Consider the following 17,115-nt stretch of genomic DNA (forward strand, 5'->3'; position numbering starts at 1 on the left):
TATTTATGATTCATGTCAGACACAACTGGGATGCTTGTTGCTGGAAAGCTCTGTTTTAGTTTCATTTATAAGCAGAAAAAGTTCCAGTAGAGTGAAATAACCCCCCCTCCGCCTTCACGTTTGTGATGATAAGACAGCAGAGGCCTTTTCCTGATTTCTATGCCCAATAGATGGTGTTTCAATGTTATGACCCCCGGAAGCCACCTTGCTGCAGACCTGTTACAGTGAGCTTAGGAGATGATTTCCTCCTTCAACACTCTACCTCCTCAGCCTTTGTTTGATCAATTTGAAGCCTTTTACTTATTTCTGTAATTGTAGATATTTTGTGAAATGGCCTGTTCTCCTCTCTTCCTCATACTGAAGATTGACTTTAGCAAAATTTGGTATTGAAGGTTGGATTTCACTTTTTTCTATGTGGTATCCCGCTACAGTAATAATAGATAAATGTATTAATGATTAATTTACCAGCTGGTAACGTAATTGTGGAGAATGATGTGAGATGAATGTAAAATACAATTAGACAGAAGTGAAGAACATTGTAATGTTCTCAGTTTTTTTTTCTCCAAAGCTTTGACCTCCTGTTCAGTGTTTATCATGAATTGTGTGCGAGTAGCTGGAAGCAGCGTTCAGCTTTCAGTCTTTATGTGGAGGTTTTAATTCATCAGAGGATTAATGACGCAGAAGATTTTTATCTGTTTCAACCAGACAGACAGCACACTGCCAGATAAATATGATATTAGTCATACTTAGAATATCTCAGACAGAAAAAAACCCCGTTATCATCTGAGTTAAATGGTTTATGGCCGTGCCTTAAGAGTTTATCTGTTTATTTATATGAGGGCTGTGTTCTTTGAGGTTATTAATGTCCGTAAAACTTTCAGTCAGGATGAGGAGAAGCTGTGAGGAGGCAATGTTTCTGCCTGGGTTCCACGCTCTCCGTCCGCCGAGGCCTCCCACGCTCACACTGTGTGCTGTCATGGTGATTCAAGGCTGCCTGGAGGCGGCGGCGGCTGCTGTGATCGCTCAGCTTTCTGTACCAGTAGTTGTGTTTGGGGGAGACTGATGGCAGATTCCGTTTGGAAAAGTTTAACTTGACAGAGATTAATGGCAGAGGAGGATCAGAGCACTTAAATCAAAGCTGGTTTGAGCAAAATAAGCATCAGTGAAATGAAGGGAAATGAAGAGGCTCTACTGCTACTGGAGGTCAGCTATCATGGTGAATACCCAACAAAAAACAGCTCTCGTTTAACGTAAAGACAACATCTGGGATGTTGGTTTAACTAATTTTACATGTCATGTAAACAAGAGTTAAAAATGAGGGAATTTCTGGAAGGTTTTCCTTAAATTTCCCAATTAACTGCAAAACCTATTTCAAAAATATTACAGCCAGTTACAAAGGTTGGTCCAAGTTGGGGAATCTAGCTGTTATTTTGCTGAACTGAGATGTGGAAATAAAGTCTTGCAGAAAATGCAGAACGCCTCATCTTGACCGCATCCTTTTTCTTGTCACTGTGGTTAAACAGGCTTACAGTCAGAAAATTCAATTTCAATATATGAGACTTTTTATATGATTTTAGTCATTTCTGTGCATTGAGGACTATTGATTATGTTACATTGTTGCCGTTTTTGCTCTAGAATGACTTTTTTGCACAACGTATGCATGTCCAGAACAGCAGAAACTGAAATATCTGCATGATTCACAACCAGCCAGAACCTTCTTTCCAGCGGAGCTATCATTACCCTTAGTATAGTACCCTTAAAGTATTGATCTTTAGCTGCTGAAAATGTCGTGTTTTCCTAATTTTTAAATCTCCCACAGTAAAATCCACAAAGCAATACAAGTTCCTAAAATTGTATCATTATTGCACATCCTGTTGTATTGGAGCAGCAAGTATCTATTCTCTCTGCAGCATTTCTCTAGTCACAGATCGAACTCCTGATCTTCATGGTTCGGATCCAGAGTTCAACAAATACATAAACCGGTGTTCAAACTTTTAGAGAAGCAAATATCTTCGTGAAATTTGCTCCATAGTTCTGATGGTCTTCTATTGGTTGCAGTTATTTTTGTGTGTATCTCATTAAGCAGCGTAAAAGAAACCAGACTACTAAAATCAGGCCTTTGTGTGGCTCTAAATTCTATTTAATTCTGAACATTTTAGGATTTGCTTAACGTTTAAGTTTATATCTGATTTAATTGATTTGTATCTGAACTCAGCAGTAGCCTCAAACCACTTGGAGTTCCCTGATGTTTAAAATGTCTCCTCCCCTAGGTGTGATCATCGTGCCCAGTGCCGGCGTGGGCATTGTACTTGGCGGCTACATCATTAAGAAGCTGAAGTTGGGGGCTCGGGAGTCGGCCAAGCTGGCGATGATCTGCAGCGGGGTGTCACTTCTCTGCTTCTCCACGCTCTTCATCGTGGGCTGTGAAAGCATCAACCTCGGAGGGATCAACATCCCCTACACCACCGGGTGAGCGAGGGCATGGGAGAGGCGGGCATTGCTGTTTTATATTAAATCTTAGATAAAGGTTTGGAGAGGAAAAACGAAAAACAGAAGTAAAGAGGAATGTAACACATGGATATGATTTCATAAATCAATTAATCAGGCTGTATCTTTAGCCCTGCTGGAAGGTAAACCCCATCATGATGTCTACCACTCAGGTTGATTTGCATGAAGACCAACCAGTTTGATCTGGTTTCATATGCGTACTGCCTGTTGCTCTATGGGGTAATAGTTATCCTGGGAATTGGTTCTTCCATCTATGAATTTCTGCAGCTCCTCCAAAGTCACCATGCCCTGTCGATTCAGGTGGATGTCCATATCTTGGTACTGTAGTTTTGCTGTTCGTCCATCCTCTCTACATGTTCAAATGATGGAACAGAGACCTGTTACATGAAACTTTTAGATAGTATTTAACTGTTTTACCTCTTCAGCTTTCTGTCTGCTGGACTCCGTGGTCTTCACAATGTTTGTTCTCCAATGTTCTCTAGAACAAGGCTCTTGAAACCTTCAAAATACAGACTTAATGCTTCACTTTATGTGTTTTTTCTATCTTTAGTTTTTGTATTTATCTGTTCAAAGTGTAAAAGCATTGGAGATAAGGGGAAAGCTACTGAAGACTGTGTGAAATAGAAGTAAAGTTTCTAGAACAGCTTTTGCTCTTATCTGCAAAAGCAAATGTTTTTCTGCCTCATGAGATTTTTAAAATCCTTCCCTCCCCCAGTCTTTACTCTCATTCACCACCAGACAGAAAATCTGTAGAGTTTTATCTAATCCAGTTTTGTTTCCAGTTCATCTGTATATTCAGAGAGTCTTCAGATCAGTGCAGAGATTCTGCATTATGAGTCTGTAAACGGAGGCGTTTTCTGGTTGGAGTGTCTCTCAGTGAGATTACATGACTCAGATGGAGAGGGTCCAAGGACAGCTTGGGGACAGACGGTCTTTGGCTTCCCGCCTTGTCATTTCACGTGTTTCTTCCTCCATGTCCTCCGCTAGCACCTAGATGTCCTGCCTCTTTCATCTCCTCTTTTTTTCTTACTCCCTTTTATTTTAGTTATTTTATTTCCCTCGCTTCTTACTATCCACTTACCGTAATAATTTTCTTCCCTTTTTTCACCAAATCACACCATCTTGCAATGAGGTTCTTTTCAGGTCATTTACTGAAACCATCTTCATGGAATTGCAGCAAGTAGATGTGGCATCCTGAGGTTATTGCTCCTCACGTTACCCTGTCATACCCATATTAATCCTGTCTCTGACTGTGCATGTTCTCCTTCCCACAGGCCGACTCTCACCATGACTCAGAGGAACCTGACAGGAGGCTGTAACGTGAACTGTGGATGTAAGATCCACGAGTACGCTCCGGTCTGTGGCTCCGATGGGATCACCTACTTCAACCCCTGCCTGGCCGGCTGCAGCAGCGTGGCCAACGACAGCAACGGGGTAAGAAAGAGGTTCGAGTGAGGAAACATGCAGCTGCTGATACTGTTTGATTAATGATATAACAGCCACTAACCCTGAGAAAATATATGAAAAAATAAACAGAATAAAAAGCTTATTAAGAAATAAATCAAAATTTCTTTTGATTCAGCTAAATTTAAACATTAAATGACTTTAACAGGGTGGTATGATTATAAAGCATACCCATATCCATGTTTTTTGTAGCCATCCTGAAGCTTCCATTTTTAATCTAACTGGATGTTTAGTATCCCTCTCTAATGTTTTCGCTTTATATACAGTATATACAGTAATACGCTTTATTTATAGTGGCAATTTACAACACTTCATCTCCAGGCACTTTACAGAGAAAATTCAACCAGATTATACAGTCAGATTAGTTCAAAGTTTTCTATCTAAAGAGAACCAGCTGATTGCGTGACTCATGGACTTTGCAGGACAACCTCTTCCTGGATGAGCTCGTGGCGACAAAAGATATTCGCTTCCATTATGTCATTGACTCCACAGCATGCATGTAGCTTTGGTGGAGGGAAAAAACTCCCTTTTAACCGGACGAAACCTCCAGCAGAACCAGGCTCAGTGTGAGCAGCCATATGCTGAGGCCAGCTGGGTGTTCAAGAAGAGAGAAGCAGTCATACAAAACAAAGCATAGAAGCACTGATCCATGAATACTTTCTATGGCTAGGAAAGAAACAGCAGATGAGCTCTTGGCCAGTTTTCATCAAAGGGATGAAAGGGAGCACATAAAGTTAGGGGTTGTATTAACAAATACTGCAGAATGGGAGAATAGAGATAGAATGATGAAAAGTGGTCCCTATGTCCTCCAACGGTCTAAGCCTATAGCAGTATAAATATAATTATGTCTAAACTGAAAATCAAAAGTTACATAGAACATGAACACGCACCTTTGAATGTCTGATTGGGCAGAGTTACTACAGTCCAGATCAACTGGTTAATTTTGTGGCTCTGGACCATTGTTAAAGCAAATTGCTTGCTGATGAATGGTTTTCTAAAAAAACGAATGTTAGTCTAATTAATCCCTTTCAACTCCAGATGTCTAGAAATTGATCTTTCTATTATGATGGTACCATCACTGTACTTAAAAGCTGGTAGTGTTGTTTCGTTAGAAGACCTCATCTTGACCAATAATTTTTCTTGTCACTGTGGCTAAACAGCTCAAATAGATAACTGTGAAGATATTTTAATGAGGGAACCTACTTCCTGGTCAACTTCCTGATCAACCCCTTAATATGATTCAGTTTCCAGATCATTGTATGCTTACCAGACATTCAGACAATGTTGACAACACGTTTGTCATAATAAGTAGTGTTGCACGTATACTGATACAAGTATCCAGAAGGGCTGCTGCACTAAAATGGTGGTATCGGTATCGGCGTGTACCGACAAATAGGGCTATATTCCAGGTAGGCAATAAAAAGTTCAACTGGATTCACTTTGCATTAGTCTTTTTCCTGCTTTACAAAGGTAGGCAGCAGCTTGACAAAGCCATGATGGCAATTATTTTACATCCAAGTAGAACACAGTTCTTCATATTTATACACACACATCAATTTCAAACAGATGGTATCAATATGGTATCGGTATCTGCCTATACTGCACAGCTAGGTATCGGGGCAAAAAAATGGCATCTGCACAACACAAATAATAACAGGGTTAAATGTGATTATCGTGGCATTTAAAATGCTTTATTAAAAAAAAAAAAAACATTTATGAAAACAATTTTGTAAGAAAAATCAGTTCCAAGTGTATATCATATTCCACATATTTTCCACAATCGTAAAGCCGTATGTTCGGTAAAGTAGGTCAAGGCAGAGCAACAGCTAGAGAATGGGAAGACGCAAATTTCAACAAAAGTGGCTGAAAAACCATGAATTTGGGACATTGCTGCAGCCATGTTGCCATGTTTTATATATATATATATATATATATATATATATATATATATATATATATATATATATATATATATATATATATATATATATATACATATGTATATATATGTATATCTATATATACGTATATATATACGTATATATACGTATATATATGTATATATATATATAGATATATATATATCTATATATATATATACATATACATATATATGAAGGTCATGGGTACTTGTTGATGGCATTTAAATTTGTTCTAAGCTCATTAAATGAGCATTAAAAAGCATTAAATTAGAGTTACCCATTCCTGTATAAACCCTGAATAAGACAGTGATTCCAAACGCACATATAATGCGGTTTTGGATTCACATCAGTCCCAAATGAAGCTTCAGTGGTCTGCTTCATAAAGTCAAGTCCTTAATGAGTTTAGAATGGGCTTAAAATATTCTGTGTCTGGAAATCAAACATTTCTGGTGCAAAGAAGACTGATGTATCCAAGCCGATTTATGCCAGAGGATTTTTGATGGCTACAGGTAGATTATAGTCATGGTTAAATTTGCTAACAGATATTTAATTGATATTAACACAAAAGTAAATGTATTTGAGCTTGTTTGGATGAATTAAACAATGGGGATTAAAGAAAGTCGATGATATAATTAAAGTTGTATGTTGTTCAGTTATCCCTCGCTGGAGAAAAACAAGTCAAAATAATGTCTTAATTTCCTTCCTATATGTCAGACTGTGCTGCACTGACTTACCACTTCATTTCTGGTGTGTTTTAAAGGTTTTATCTTTCATCCCTCTTCTTGTGTTCAGATCCGGAACTACTCAGACTGCGCCTGCGTCCAGAGCCGGCAGGTCATAACGCCGCCGTCCAGCGGTCAGGGCAGCAACCAGCTGCAGCTCGTCATCGTCAAAACCTACCTGAACGAGAACGGCTATGCCGTGTCAGGGAAGTGCGATCGCACCTGCAATACCCTCATCCCGTTCCTCATCTTCCTCTTCATTGTCACGCTCATCACCGCCTGCGCCCAGCCCTCTGCTATCATCGTCACCCTCAGGTAAATAATACTCCTTCCTTCTCTGTTTTCTCATTGTTATTTCTAATCACAGAGGGTTCAGACTTTGGTTTGGTTATCTCGTTATAATAAACGCAGCATCTTAAGGTTACATCCAGCTCAACAGTGTTGCAGAGTTAACAGTGTTATTTATTTCTAAAGTTTATTTCTAAAGTTGAAAGAGTTTTCCTCTGGAGGTTTGGTGGTGTCTGTTTTTCGTAGGAAACTGTGTTAGAATCTGAGGCTTTTGAGGGGGTAACACAGGTGAAGTTGAAAACTAGACATTTATTGATAGAAACAATCTGTCCATTAATCTGTCAAATAAACAACTTGACAGTCCTTAAACATCATATTGTCTATGTCCTAAACTCATTCAATCTATTTAGCTCAAACTGAATATTAAGCTCTATTTTTGTTTTAAATCCCAACGCTCCTTGAACTTGTTTTGTCATTACTTGCCCAGTGAGGCTGTTTTTTTTTTTATTACAAATTAAACTTGCAGAGTTAAACACAACTTTGTTGGGCTGCCTTATTTCAATCATGAATAGTATTTCTCTAAAATATTTATGGTAATTTGAACTGGTATAAATTTTTAAACCTCCGGATTAAATAATGTCTTCTTACATTTAGAAAGGAGTATCTTAGATCCATTCACAGATATCCAAAATGATTTAGACTGATTTCCGTAGTGCAGATATTTACTGGTGGGTCATATTTATCTATATGTTGAGACTTAATTAATTTATTGAAACAGTTATGTTCTAAAAATAATTACTTAACATTATTTTACATTTTCTTCTATGCTTTTCATATATAAAAGCCAAAATTCATGAGAAAAAAAACAAAAACACAAATTGATATATAAAACAAAAAACAACAAATGTACGATTTGTGACAACTAGGGCTTTACTAGATGAAGTAAAAAAAAAACAGCCTGTCTTAAAAAATACACTTCCTCAACTTCTCCCCAAATGTATGTTATATTTATCTGGACTCACCCTAGACTGCATTGGTGCAAACATCACTTCTTTGTCCATCTTCATCTCTTCCACAGGAGGGTACAGAGGCTGTGTGCAGTCACATGTTAAACTATTGTAGGAGTAATTAAATTGAATATATGAAACTTATATATCTTCCTTTAACCCTAAACTCAGTCTATCAAGAGACGGAAATGTTCCGTAGGACCAATGAAAACTATTTCTTATACTAAAATGTTATTATCTAAACATTCCCTGTTAACACCGCCTGCTGCTGGTAGACCTCAGTAAAGAAACCAGCTGTTCTAAGAGTGGCGCATCCAAGTACATTAATGGAAAGTTAAGTGGAAGGAAAAGGTGTGGTAGAAAAAGCAAAGAACAACAAAGATAAATTTTAAAGCGACTGTGAAGTAACAGCAGTAACACTAAGCTGCTGTGTGGCTTTTCTTCTCTTAATCTTTACGTCTCTGTGTGCTGCAGGTCTGTTGCAGAGCAGGAAAGGCCTTTTGCTTTAGGGATGCAGTTTGTTCTCCTCAGAACTCTAGGTGAGTGGAAACCAGTAGACTGCTCAGATCTGAGGATTCAGAGGGATTTTGTTTTACTGTCTTCCTTCTTCCCATAAATATTCTTCTTTTTTTCTTCCTCTCTTTTCTTGCCCCCAGCTTACATCCCAACACCAATCTACTTTGGTGCGGTCATTGACACCACCTGCATGCTGTGGCAGCAGGACTGCGGCGTCCACGGCTCCTGCTGGGAATATGACGTCACCTCCTTGAGGTTTGTCTACTTCGGCTTGGCCGCCAGCCTCAAGTTCCTCGGCTTCCTCTTCATTTTCCTCACCTGGTACTCCATCAAGTACAAGGAGGAGCGGGTGGAGCGCTGGCTCAAACGGCATCTGTCGCCCGTGGACACCGTCGGGAGTCTCGTGTGCCACCCGGGGGGCCATAAGGGCCACGCCCGCACCCGCTCCTGTCCCGTCAACATCCCACGCACCGACCACGCTATGCCTCACATTAACGGCCCTCTGCGCGCTGGCGCCCTTAACCGAGGTGTTAGTACACAGAGTTGTCCTGGCAATGAGCTTAAAGCAATAACTCCTCCCCCTCCTCCGGCAGGTTCGCCTGCAGCAGCCGCCTCCACTCCCGCTCCAGCTCGCTCGCTGGAACACGTTTCAGTCAGAGTTTAAATCCTTGAAACTCAGCCCAGAACCGTTTTTTGGCCCATGACTCCCCTGTCTTGGTCAGAACCCATCCAGAGGCCCAGATTTATTCAAATGTTGGGCAGACCAGAGAGCTCAGAGAGCTTTATGTGAGGAAAAAAAAAAAGAGAGAGAGAGAGAGAGAAATCTGCTTGAGAGGTTTTCTTTGTGATGCAGCAGCTGGTGCATTGAGCAGAGAAAAGCTCCCGTCTGGATGGATGGTAGTTCACTGATCATAAATCCCACCCACACCCCGGCTACATGTGCCTTCTGTCACTTCAGCCCTCACATGTGCAGAACAACCAGAAATCAGCCCGACAGACTAGAAGACTCTCCTGAATGGATACCTCAGCTTCCCCCTAACATCTGCGTACTACTTCTTCTTCATTTTCTGTTTTTCTGTCTTCACCGTCACGCAAGCAATGTTTGTCCTCTTCAGAACAAAAATTATTTAAAAAAAAGAAACAAAAAAAAAACTCCTGGAAATGTGATACAGGATGATTTAGTGTCAGGAACTGGAAACCGATGGCATGGTGCTATGTGAAAACAGTGTTTAGAGTCCAGGTTTTCTCTCTTGTATGTTTTAACAGTCTAAATGCAGCTTGCAGGTCAGCAGGCCGAGCAGAAGAACAGGTTTCTGTCCAGTGGAAGGCCTTTTGTTGTTCCCTCTAAGGGGAGGAACCACTAGTGGTCTGGTTTCCTCTTTGCCAGCTCTGTCCATTGCATCCATACATCTCAGCAGTGTTGCACAACCCACTAAGCTGCTCATTCTGAGCAGAATAGGATCAGCATCTGTCCTCCTGACTACAATCCTGGAGAAATGAGCCACCTGCAGTCTGTTGATTGAGGAAAGGAAGAAAGCTAGAAGGACATTACTAAGATATTCTATTGATAACAGAAACATTTTTACTGAAAACAAGCAGCTGAGCGCCATGAAGCGGTCCTGATGAAGTTATCTCCTCATTATCAGCAGTGAAAGGAGTACGCTGTCTAAATATGCAGGCTGAGAGCTTTCCTTCCCTCCATAATGGCAGTTACATTTTTTTTAGTCTCTATTGATCTTCCTTTTGGAAAAAATGAGATAAATTCTCAGTATCACACTTTGTGATACTGTTCACTACAGTCTCACACAGAATGATCTCCGCTCTTATCAGTCAAAAGCAGCTGGATCGAAGTAACAGAAAAAAAACCTCTCAGTCTGAAAATCATTTATGATGCTCCTATCCTCTTAGTGCTCGCAAACAAGGTTTATCCACACTAAGTTGCTCTGCTGCAAGTCTGAACAGGTTTGATTTCCGCTTGAGGAAAAATTCCTGCAGATCTTCTCTGTCTAAGATTTCCGCAGAATCGCTTAGAATGCAATCTAAAAAGTATGAAATTAAATTAAAATGGTCATTATTTAGGCACATTAGGTGAGCAACAACTTTATTGCCCCTAGCAAGTAGCAGAGATAGCTGTGGCGCAATTTGGAGGTGTGTTAAATCTCAATTTTAAAAACTTAGCTAGAATATAAACCTTAGAGAATAATGCTTTATCTTTTATAGTTGAGCCTTTATTTGTTTAATAACCTTAATTAGTATATATTTTTTTAATCTAGCTGATCAATTAGTATTTGCTTAGCGGTTGTTTCGTTGATAAATATTTAGATGAATAAGGCCTATATAGAGCACTGGATGGGGTTACGCAATTTTATATGAGTGTCCGAATGTCGAGTGGATGAAAAAGTAGTGAACTCAAGATTTCCTACGATGCGTCTTGAAAAGTAGTTTCATCCATGGTCACTAGAGGAGCAGATATATCTCAAAAGGCTTTGCAAGAGCTCTCCTTACAAAGCATAATGGGATTTATTTTCTGGGTGAGAGAGAACAAAGATGGTGCAGGCAAGGTGCGGGGAGACAGAGTCACGTGACCAATAGGGAGCGAAAACTCGTGGTCATTTCATCTGTTAGCTGAGTGCGCTATAAAGCCCACTATATAGTCTCTGCTCTATATAGTGATGGAGGGGTTAGGGCGGACGTTCAGACACAGCTATAATCTCATGCAGTACTTTTAGAGGTTAAATGGTAAGATTTTCAAAAAAGGAAAAGATTTGTTGAAACAGTCCCGATATGCAGGAGTACTGTATGCATAGCATACTGTTTTATAATCACATTTGTGACAATTCAAAATAAGTGCTTCTCAAACAGGTTCGAGAAACTGCTCAAATAAGAAGAAGCTGTTGCTTTTTTCTTGTTTTGTGTATCATTAGGCCCGCAAGGACAGATGTACTACGATTATTCCCAGAATAATTTCCCATCAGTTATGTGATGTAGCTGCAGCGCCAAGATCATTGTAGGGTAGGGCCATACAATGATCTGAGGTAGGGCCAAACATCAAACTGAAAACAGCGCCACCCAGTATTTATTTCAAAGAGTACTAGAAACTCTTTTGATGCAGTATGCTAAAAGACTAAAATAAGGCGAGCATTGTCATTAACCAATAAAACCTTAAAAACCATTACCCACTTAAAATAATTGGGCCTAACACTAAATGATACACTAAAATGTAAAATTGTAAAGGGTCATGAATAAGACCAGAAACACAGAGGCAGAGTTTGGAGCATCTGTGTGTATTCTTCTTCTTCTTCCAGCTGCTGTAGTGAGCATCCCGTACGGGATGATGGTTTGCCACAAACCAATTCTCTCGACAGTGAAGTAAAACTCAGGGCAGTCCCCTGTCCACACCACACACAAGTTTGCAAACTGCAGCAGCTGGCACATTGTGCCAGGTTAGTGAAGTGTCACTAATGCCCATGGGCAGAGAAACTCTTCCAAACGGTTGTGAGGATCGTCGTAGCCTGGCTTCACCCCGTCTCTCATGCAGCTGCATCTGCTGCTCAGTGTTGTCTCCACTCTTCCGTGCCATCGCCCTTTCCCAGCCTTTTAAACCATCTCCATGAAATGCTGCCTTAAATGGCCTTTCAAACTCATTGCTTATTGGGCAACAATGTACCACACATACAAATGCTCACAGGATTAAAAACAGGAAGTCAAAATGCACAAGTAGTATACTAAGAAAACACTTTGAAAATATCACTCTGAAATCAATATACACAACATACAATGCAGAGGGTGCAGTGCTTAATAGTCTTTCTGTGACTAATCCATCCTGTCCTGCCTACTGTGGAATCCACAAACAAAAACATGGTATTACTTACTGTAACAGGAAATTCCACAGGGAAAAACAGGAACTATGGACAGATGCCGGGCCTCATTCCTGCTTCATTTTTTAAGTGTTCTTCATGTGAAAAATGTCGGACGCTGCTGATCAGTCCACATAGAGCGTCATCTATTTAAGCAGAAACAAGTAAAGTGTTAAAGTTAAATCTTTTATCATAATTAAATCTCGTTTGTAAAGGACGCCAGTCCCTCCTGGAGCTGAACCTGATGCTACACAGAAAATGTTCCACTTACAGCTGATTAAAAAAATACATTTAAGATAATTATACAACAGAGCAATAAAAAGGTTTTGATACAGAAAAGTGGGCTTGATGTAACATATGAATACCCACTTAAAGGTTTGTATTGACCATTGGTAATTATAATGCTTTAAAATGAGCCTTATTAGATGGGATAGTCTGATTTATTGAATTTTTCTCCTGAGGTTTTCTTATGTGGTTTGAAATCCTGATGGTGGTAAGAAGTTCTATCTAGACATGTTTTTGTGGCGGCAGAGTTCAGAAGGAAGCTCCTAGGCAAGGATCTGTAGATCCCCCACCTCCTAGTGGCTGGCACTCTATTGCCACATTTACGCCACCCCTCTGAAACCGATCCGTGCCGAGATCGGACCGAGCCTGGATCAGTTAACCGTGCTGAGCTTGGTTCCTTACGACCATTTACGCATCACGCTAGCACGGTTCCTTGCCTCCTATTGGTGGTCCACGATACTACAGCTCTCAAGGCGGGAATAACGCAACAAAAAGGGTGGCGCTCATAACATTCAGGAACTTATGTGCCTGGATTGCGTCCTCCGCCAAAATTTAAATGAGAGCCTCAGTCTCTGCATAATCCCAGGTCGCACCACGCTCTTTTAAAGCCATTTATTGTGAAAAGGCTTAGAAGAAGTTCGTGTTGTGGACAGATGAAGAGAGCTGTGAATTACAAAGCCGGACATGGCGGAAAACCTGTGAAATGAGTCAGCTGACTGTAAATAGGGGATGATGTGGTCTGCTCATGCGCTCTTTGTTATCAGAGAACCGAGCTACAACTGAGCCGTGCTGAGCCCTACTGTTTAACTAGTACTAGATCTACCGCTGTTCAGTTGTGTCTGGCATGGTCCAGTTCAGTTGCGTTACATTGACACTCAACAGTTATCTCGGCTGCCGTGCTTTGACTGTTCTTAGCGCGGTTTCAAAAGGGTAGTGTAGATGGGGCTTAGGACAACCAAGCGGGTGAAATATAGTGTAATCCTAAATTGCTGTAGGTGAGGGTTTAGGGTTAGGGCTATTACTGCACAATTAATTTCACTGTGCTGCTTGGACTCACCTGCATCAGTAGTTTGGCAGAACAAACACATGGCATAGAGTTGACTTGTTGACTCCACATCTCCCACCTCTACCCCAAGCACCATTACCTGCAAAAATAAGGAGCAAAAAGGGCCAGTCTTACCTCAGCCTCATGCACCGTAACATTCAGAATACAATTTAACTGTTGAAGATTATCTACTAAAGACCGTAACAGGATGAATACCTGTCTCCCAACTGCTTTAAATTGGAATTGAAAATGAAACCCTTACTCTTAGTTTCTCGCTTTATCTGGGGACGGGTCATGGGGGCAACAGTCTCAGCAGAGACTCCCAGACTTCCCTCTCCACAGACACCTCTTCCATCTCTGCTGGGGGAAGCCCAAGGCGCTCCCAGGCCAGCCGAGAGACATAGTCCCTCCAGCGTGTCCTGGGTCGTCCCCTGGGCCTCCCCCCGGTATGACGTGCCTGAAACCTCTCCTGAGGGAGGCATCCCAGGGGCATCCGAAAATGATGTCCGAGCCACCCAAGAAATCGGGGCACGTGATGCTCCCCGGTGTAGAAAAGCCAGGACCCCACCCTGGAGCCAGTCTGTGGTTGGGGTTGGTCGGAGAGAGCCTGGTGGTCTGGTTCTCATGGTACACGGCCAGGCCCAGCCTGAAGTAATGACACAAGGCCATCCCCCAGTGGGCCCACAAACTTTAGGGGGAACCATGAGGGACAGGTGCAGAGAGGATTGGGCAGCAATCAGAATCGAAAGGCCTCGTTGATGCGCAGGCATCTAAACTGAAATTAAAACTCTATTCATTTATTGAGGTCAAACTAAAGGAAATTTGTGTTGTTTTTCTTTTTTGTAAAATATATAATATATATATTATATATTTTTTTCAATTCTAGAAACTGTTGGTGCAGTCTTAACCCATCATTGGCCCAAGCTGAGTAAAATTCACGTTTTAAAGTTTAGGTTTGGTGTTAAAAAGAGAATCCAACAACTAATGGACATACTTTTATAAAATATAATCAGATGAGTATCATTTTGAATCCTCAAACTGATTCACCTTAAATATTGGCTCCAGGTGACTTCTGTGTGGAAATGTAATGATTCAAATTATTCTAGTTGTTTTTTGTGTGAGATTTTACCTCATTCAAGGAGAGAAATTCAAAGAGGTTCTCAGATTGACTACTTACCTTCTATCTTTTATTACATTATATAATTTACTTCACTGAATTAGTTCTTGTTTCCAACAGCAGCAAACCCAGTCCTCAGATTGAAACGTTATCTGGGGACACCTGCTGGTCAGAAGAGAAACTGCATGAAAAAAAACAAAACAGGACACTTACAGTTTAACATGTGAACCTTCCTCTGCAGATTTTCTTACACAGAATTGAGCAAACTATGTTAAAATATAAAGACTGCAGATCATGCTGTTACTGTTACCTTGTTTTCCCTGCTGAAAGGACAAACCATTTATTCAATCCATCAAACTGCAGATGGTGATAAAAATAGGAAGCTTCTGTAATAATTCAGTTGTCTTGTAGATTTAAAATATTTTACATATAAAGGACAGAAAATTGCAGTTTAATGCGAATTTAGAAGCAGGGAAATATTTTCTGTTGCAATTATGTTTTTCATCAGTTAAGAATAAAAATACCTTTTAAGGTGGCAGATTTACTGGCGCAAATTTTGGATCAAATATTTAAAAATGAAACCGTCTCCTCATTATATGATCATATTTAAATAGGCTGTTTCTATTTGCTGATGATTATTAATTATTATGTTTTTTTTTTATCTCAGTAATTTCACTTTAAGACAATCAAAAGATATTTAGTAATATGGAGGTGTGGAAAATTGTAAAATAAACCTCGTGATTTTTTTTTTTTGTACTGCAGCAATCTGTGAAAAAAACTTAGAAATGTTAGAGATAAGCCTAAAGTTGTACTTAAAAATAAAAATCTAAAAAGATTTCCCATCTGACCTTGTTGAAAAGGTCCAATCGAATTATTTTAATAGAACGTTTTTCCACTAGAATGTTTTCACATGCTTTAAGTAAAAATTTGGGTAATTTGGGAATTTAGTTTCAAAATTAAATTTCTAGTTTCTGTTCTATTTAAACAAGACGGGCACTGGATCCATTTGATTTCTGTTGTTTTCACCTGTTCCATTGTTGGTTTGAACCTGAATATTGCAAAGTAAATCCATAATATATCTGTGCCATTTTATTTCTTCTTTAGTGTTTTAATTTATCTAGAATTACATATTACACTTAAATTTTTTGTGCAAAATGTTTTGTTCTCTGAGTTGTCTCCTGTTGTCTACTGTCCAAAAAAAAGTCATGTTTCTGTGATTATTTTTTTTTTTTTCATATTTGCAGGTACAGACTTTTACCAAAAACCTGCAAACTGCCTCAAACTTCAGTATTCTTTCTTTCTTTTTTTTATTTACTGGTTGCGACTTTAACAAATTCTGCAATTGAAGTCTTGCCTGTTGTCAAGGATTTAAAGATACGGTCATATCCTGTTTTATTGCAGGGAAAAAAGCAAATTAAAATTGATGCATATTTCTTCACCATTGTACAATAAATGTCCCTTTTTGATGCAACAGGAGCTTTTGAGATAAAGGTTGCAAACCTTTCCCGTTCTTTGTGATAAAAAAAAAAAAACTAAGAGTGTTCATCTCATAATGCTGTAAAAGAAGAAAAAAATCAAACCTGATGCCTAGTTTCAGTATTAAACACTTTAGAAGCAGTAGAATGAAGTAAATGTGCAGCACGACAGTCTGTCTACATGTGCAGGAAATAGAAACTTTAGTCTCGTGTGTATTTAATCTGCTGTTTGTTCTCTGCCTCCGCCGCTCATGTCTCACTTTTCACAATAAAACGATTCACAGGATGATGCCGCTGTTTGATATGTGAAAACTCATTTCAATAAAAAAAAACAGGCCTACAGTAAGGATCTATAACAAAGTGTTCTTCACCTTGAGAAACTTAAAACTCCTGCTCTGAGACGGTAAAACATTCTGATTTTCCCACAGTCATTGATCTCCACATGGGTTCATCTCATTGTTCCAGTCTGATCGAGGGCTGAAATCACTACTCTCTTTTATCTGTAAAAAAAAAAAAAAATAGTTTTTTTTTTTTTTTTTTACTTGAAACGCAGCACTGGTGAGAGACAGGATGTGGACACACCATTCACAGCTGCCTCCAATTCCTGATTTCTGTTAAATAAAAATGTGACAAACAGAATAAAATAGTATAACATAAAGCTTTTGTGTGTGCATTTTTTTTTACTATATATGTTTTTTTTGTTCTTTAAACTTTTAGGACGTACCAACCCTGTTGAATAGTCTTAAATCACTTCAGATTCTATCGGAAAAATCAGCCTAGGGTTTAAAAACATTGTTGGCACTAAGTACTTTAACATAAATGTGATTTATTCTAGTTTTAGCAGAGAAATAGTAAAATTTTACAGGGCAGGTATCATTGTCTGGAAGATGTTGCCTTTGTGAAAAAGGC

At 39.5% G+C, this 17,115-nt stretch overlaps 1 protein-coding gene across 1 annotated transcript in view; it reads left to right on the forward strand.

The window, feature by feature from the left end:
* The window catches only part of LOC119778649 (solute carrier organic anion transporter family member 5A1-like), a 56,518-nt gene extending 39,654 nt beyond the window's left edge, over positions 1 to 16,864 (forward strand). Inside the window, exons 5-9 of the mRNA XM_038277990.1 lie at positions 2,271 to 2,469; positions 3,783 to 3,942; positions 6,687 to 6,931; positions 8,386 to 8,450; positions 8,568 to 16,864. Coding sequence (XP_038133918.1) covers positions 2,271 to 2,469; positions 3,783 to 3,942; positions 6,687 to 6,931; positions 8,386 to 8,450; positions 8,568 to 9,091 — 1,193 coding nt within the window. The 3' untranslated portion in view covers positions 9,092 to 16,864. The remainder of the gene's footprint in view (positions 1 to 2,270; positions 2,470 to 3,782; positions 3,943 to 6,686; positions 6,932 to 8,385; positions 8,451 to 8,567) is intronic.
* The last annotated feature ends 251 nt before the right edge of the window (positions 16,865 to 17,115 follow it).

The sequence above is a fragment of the Cyprinodon tularosa genome, unplaced genomic scaffold (assembly GCF_016077235.1).
Source record: "Cyprinodon tularosa strain WSP-4 unplaced genomic scaffold, ASM1607723v1 ctg1369, whole genome shotgun sequence".
Taxonomy (NCBI): Eukaryota; Metazoa; Chordata; class Actinopteri; order Cyprinodontiformes; family Cyprinodontidae; genus Cyprinodon; species Cyprinodon tularosa.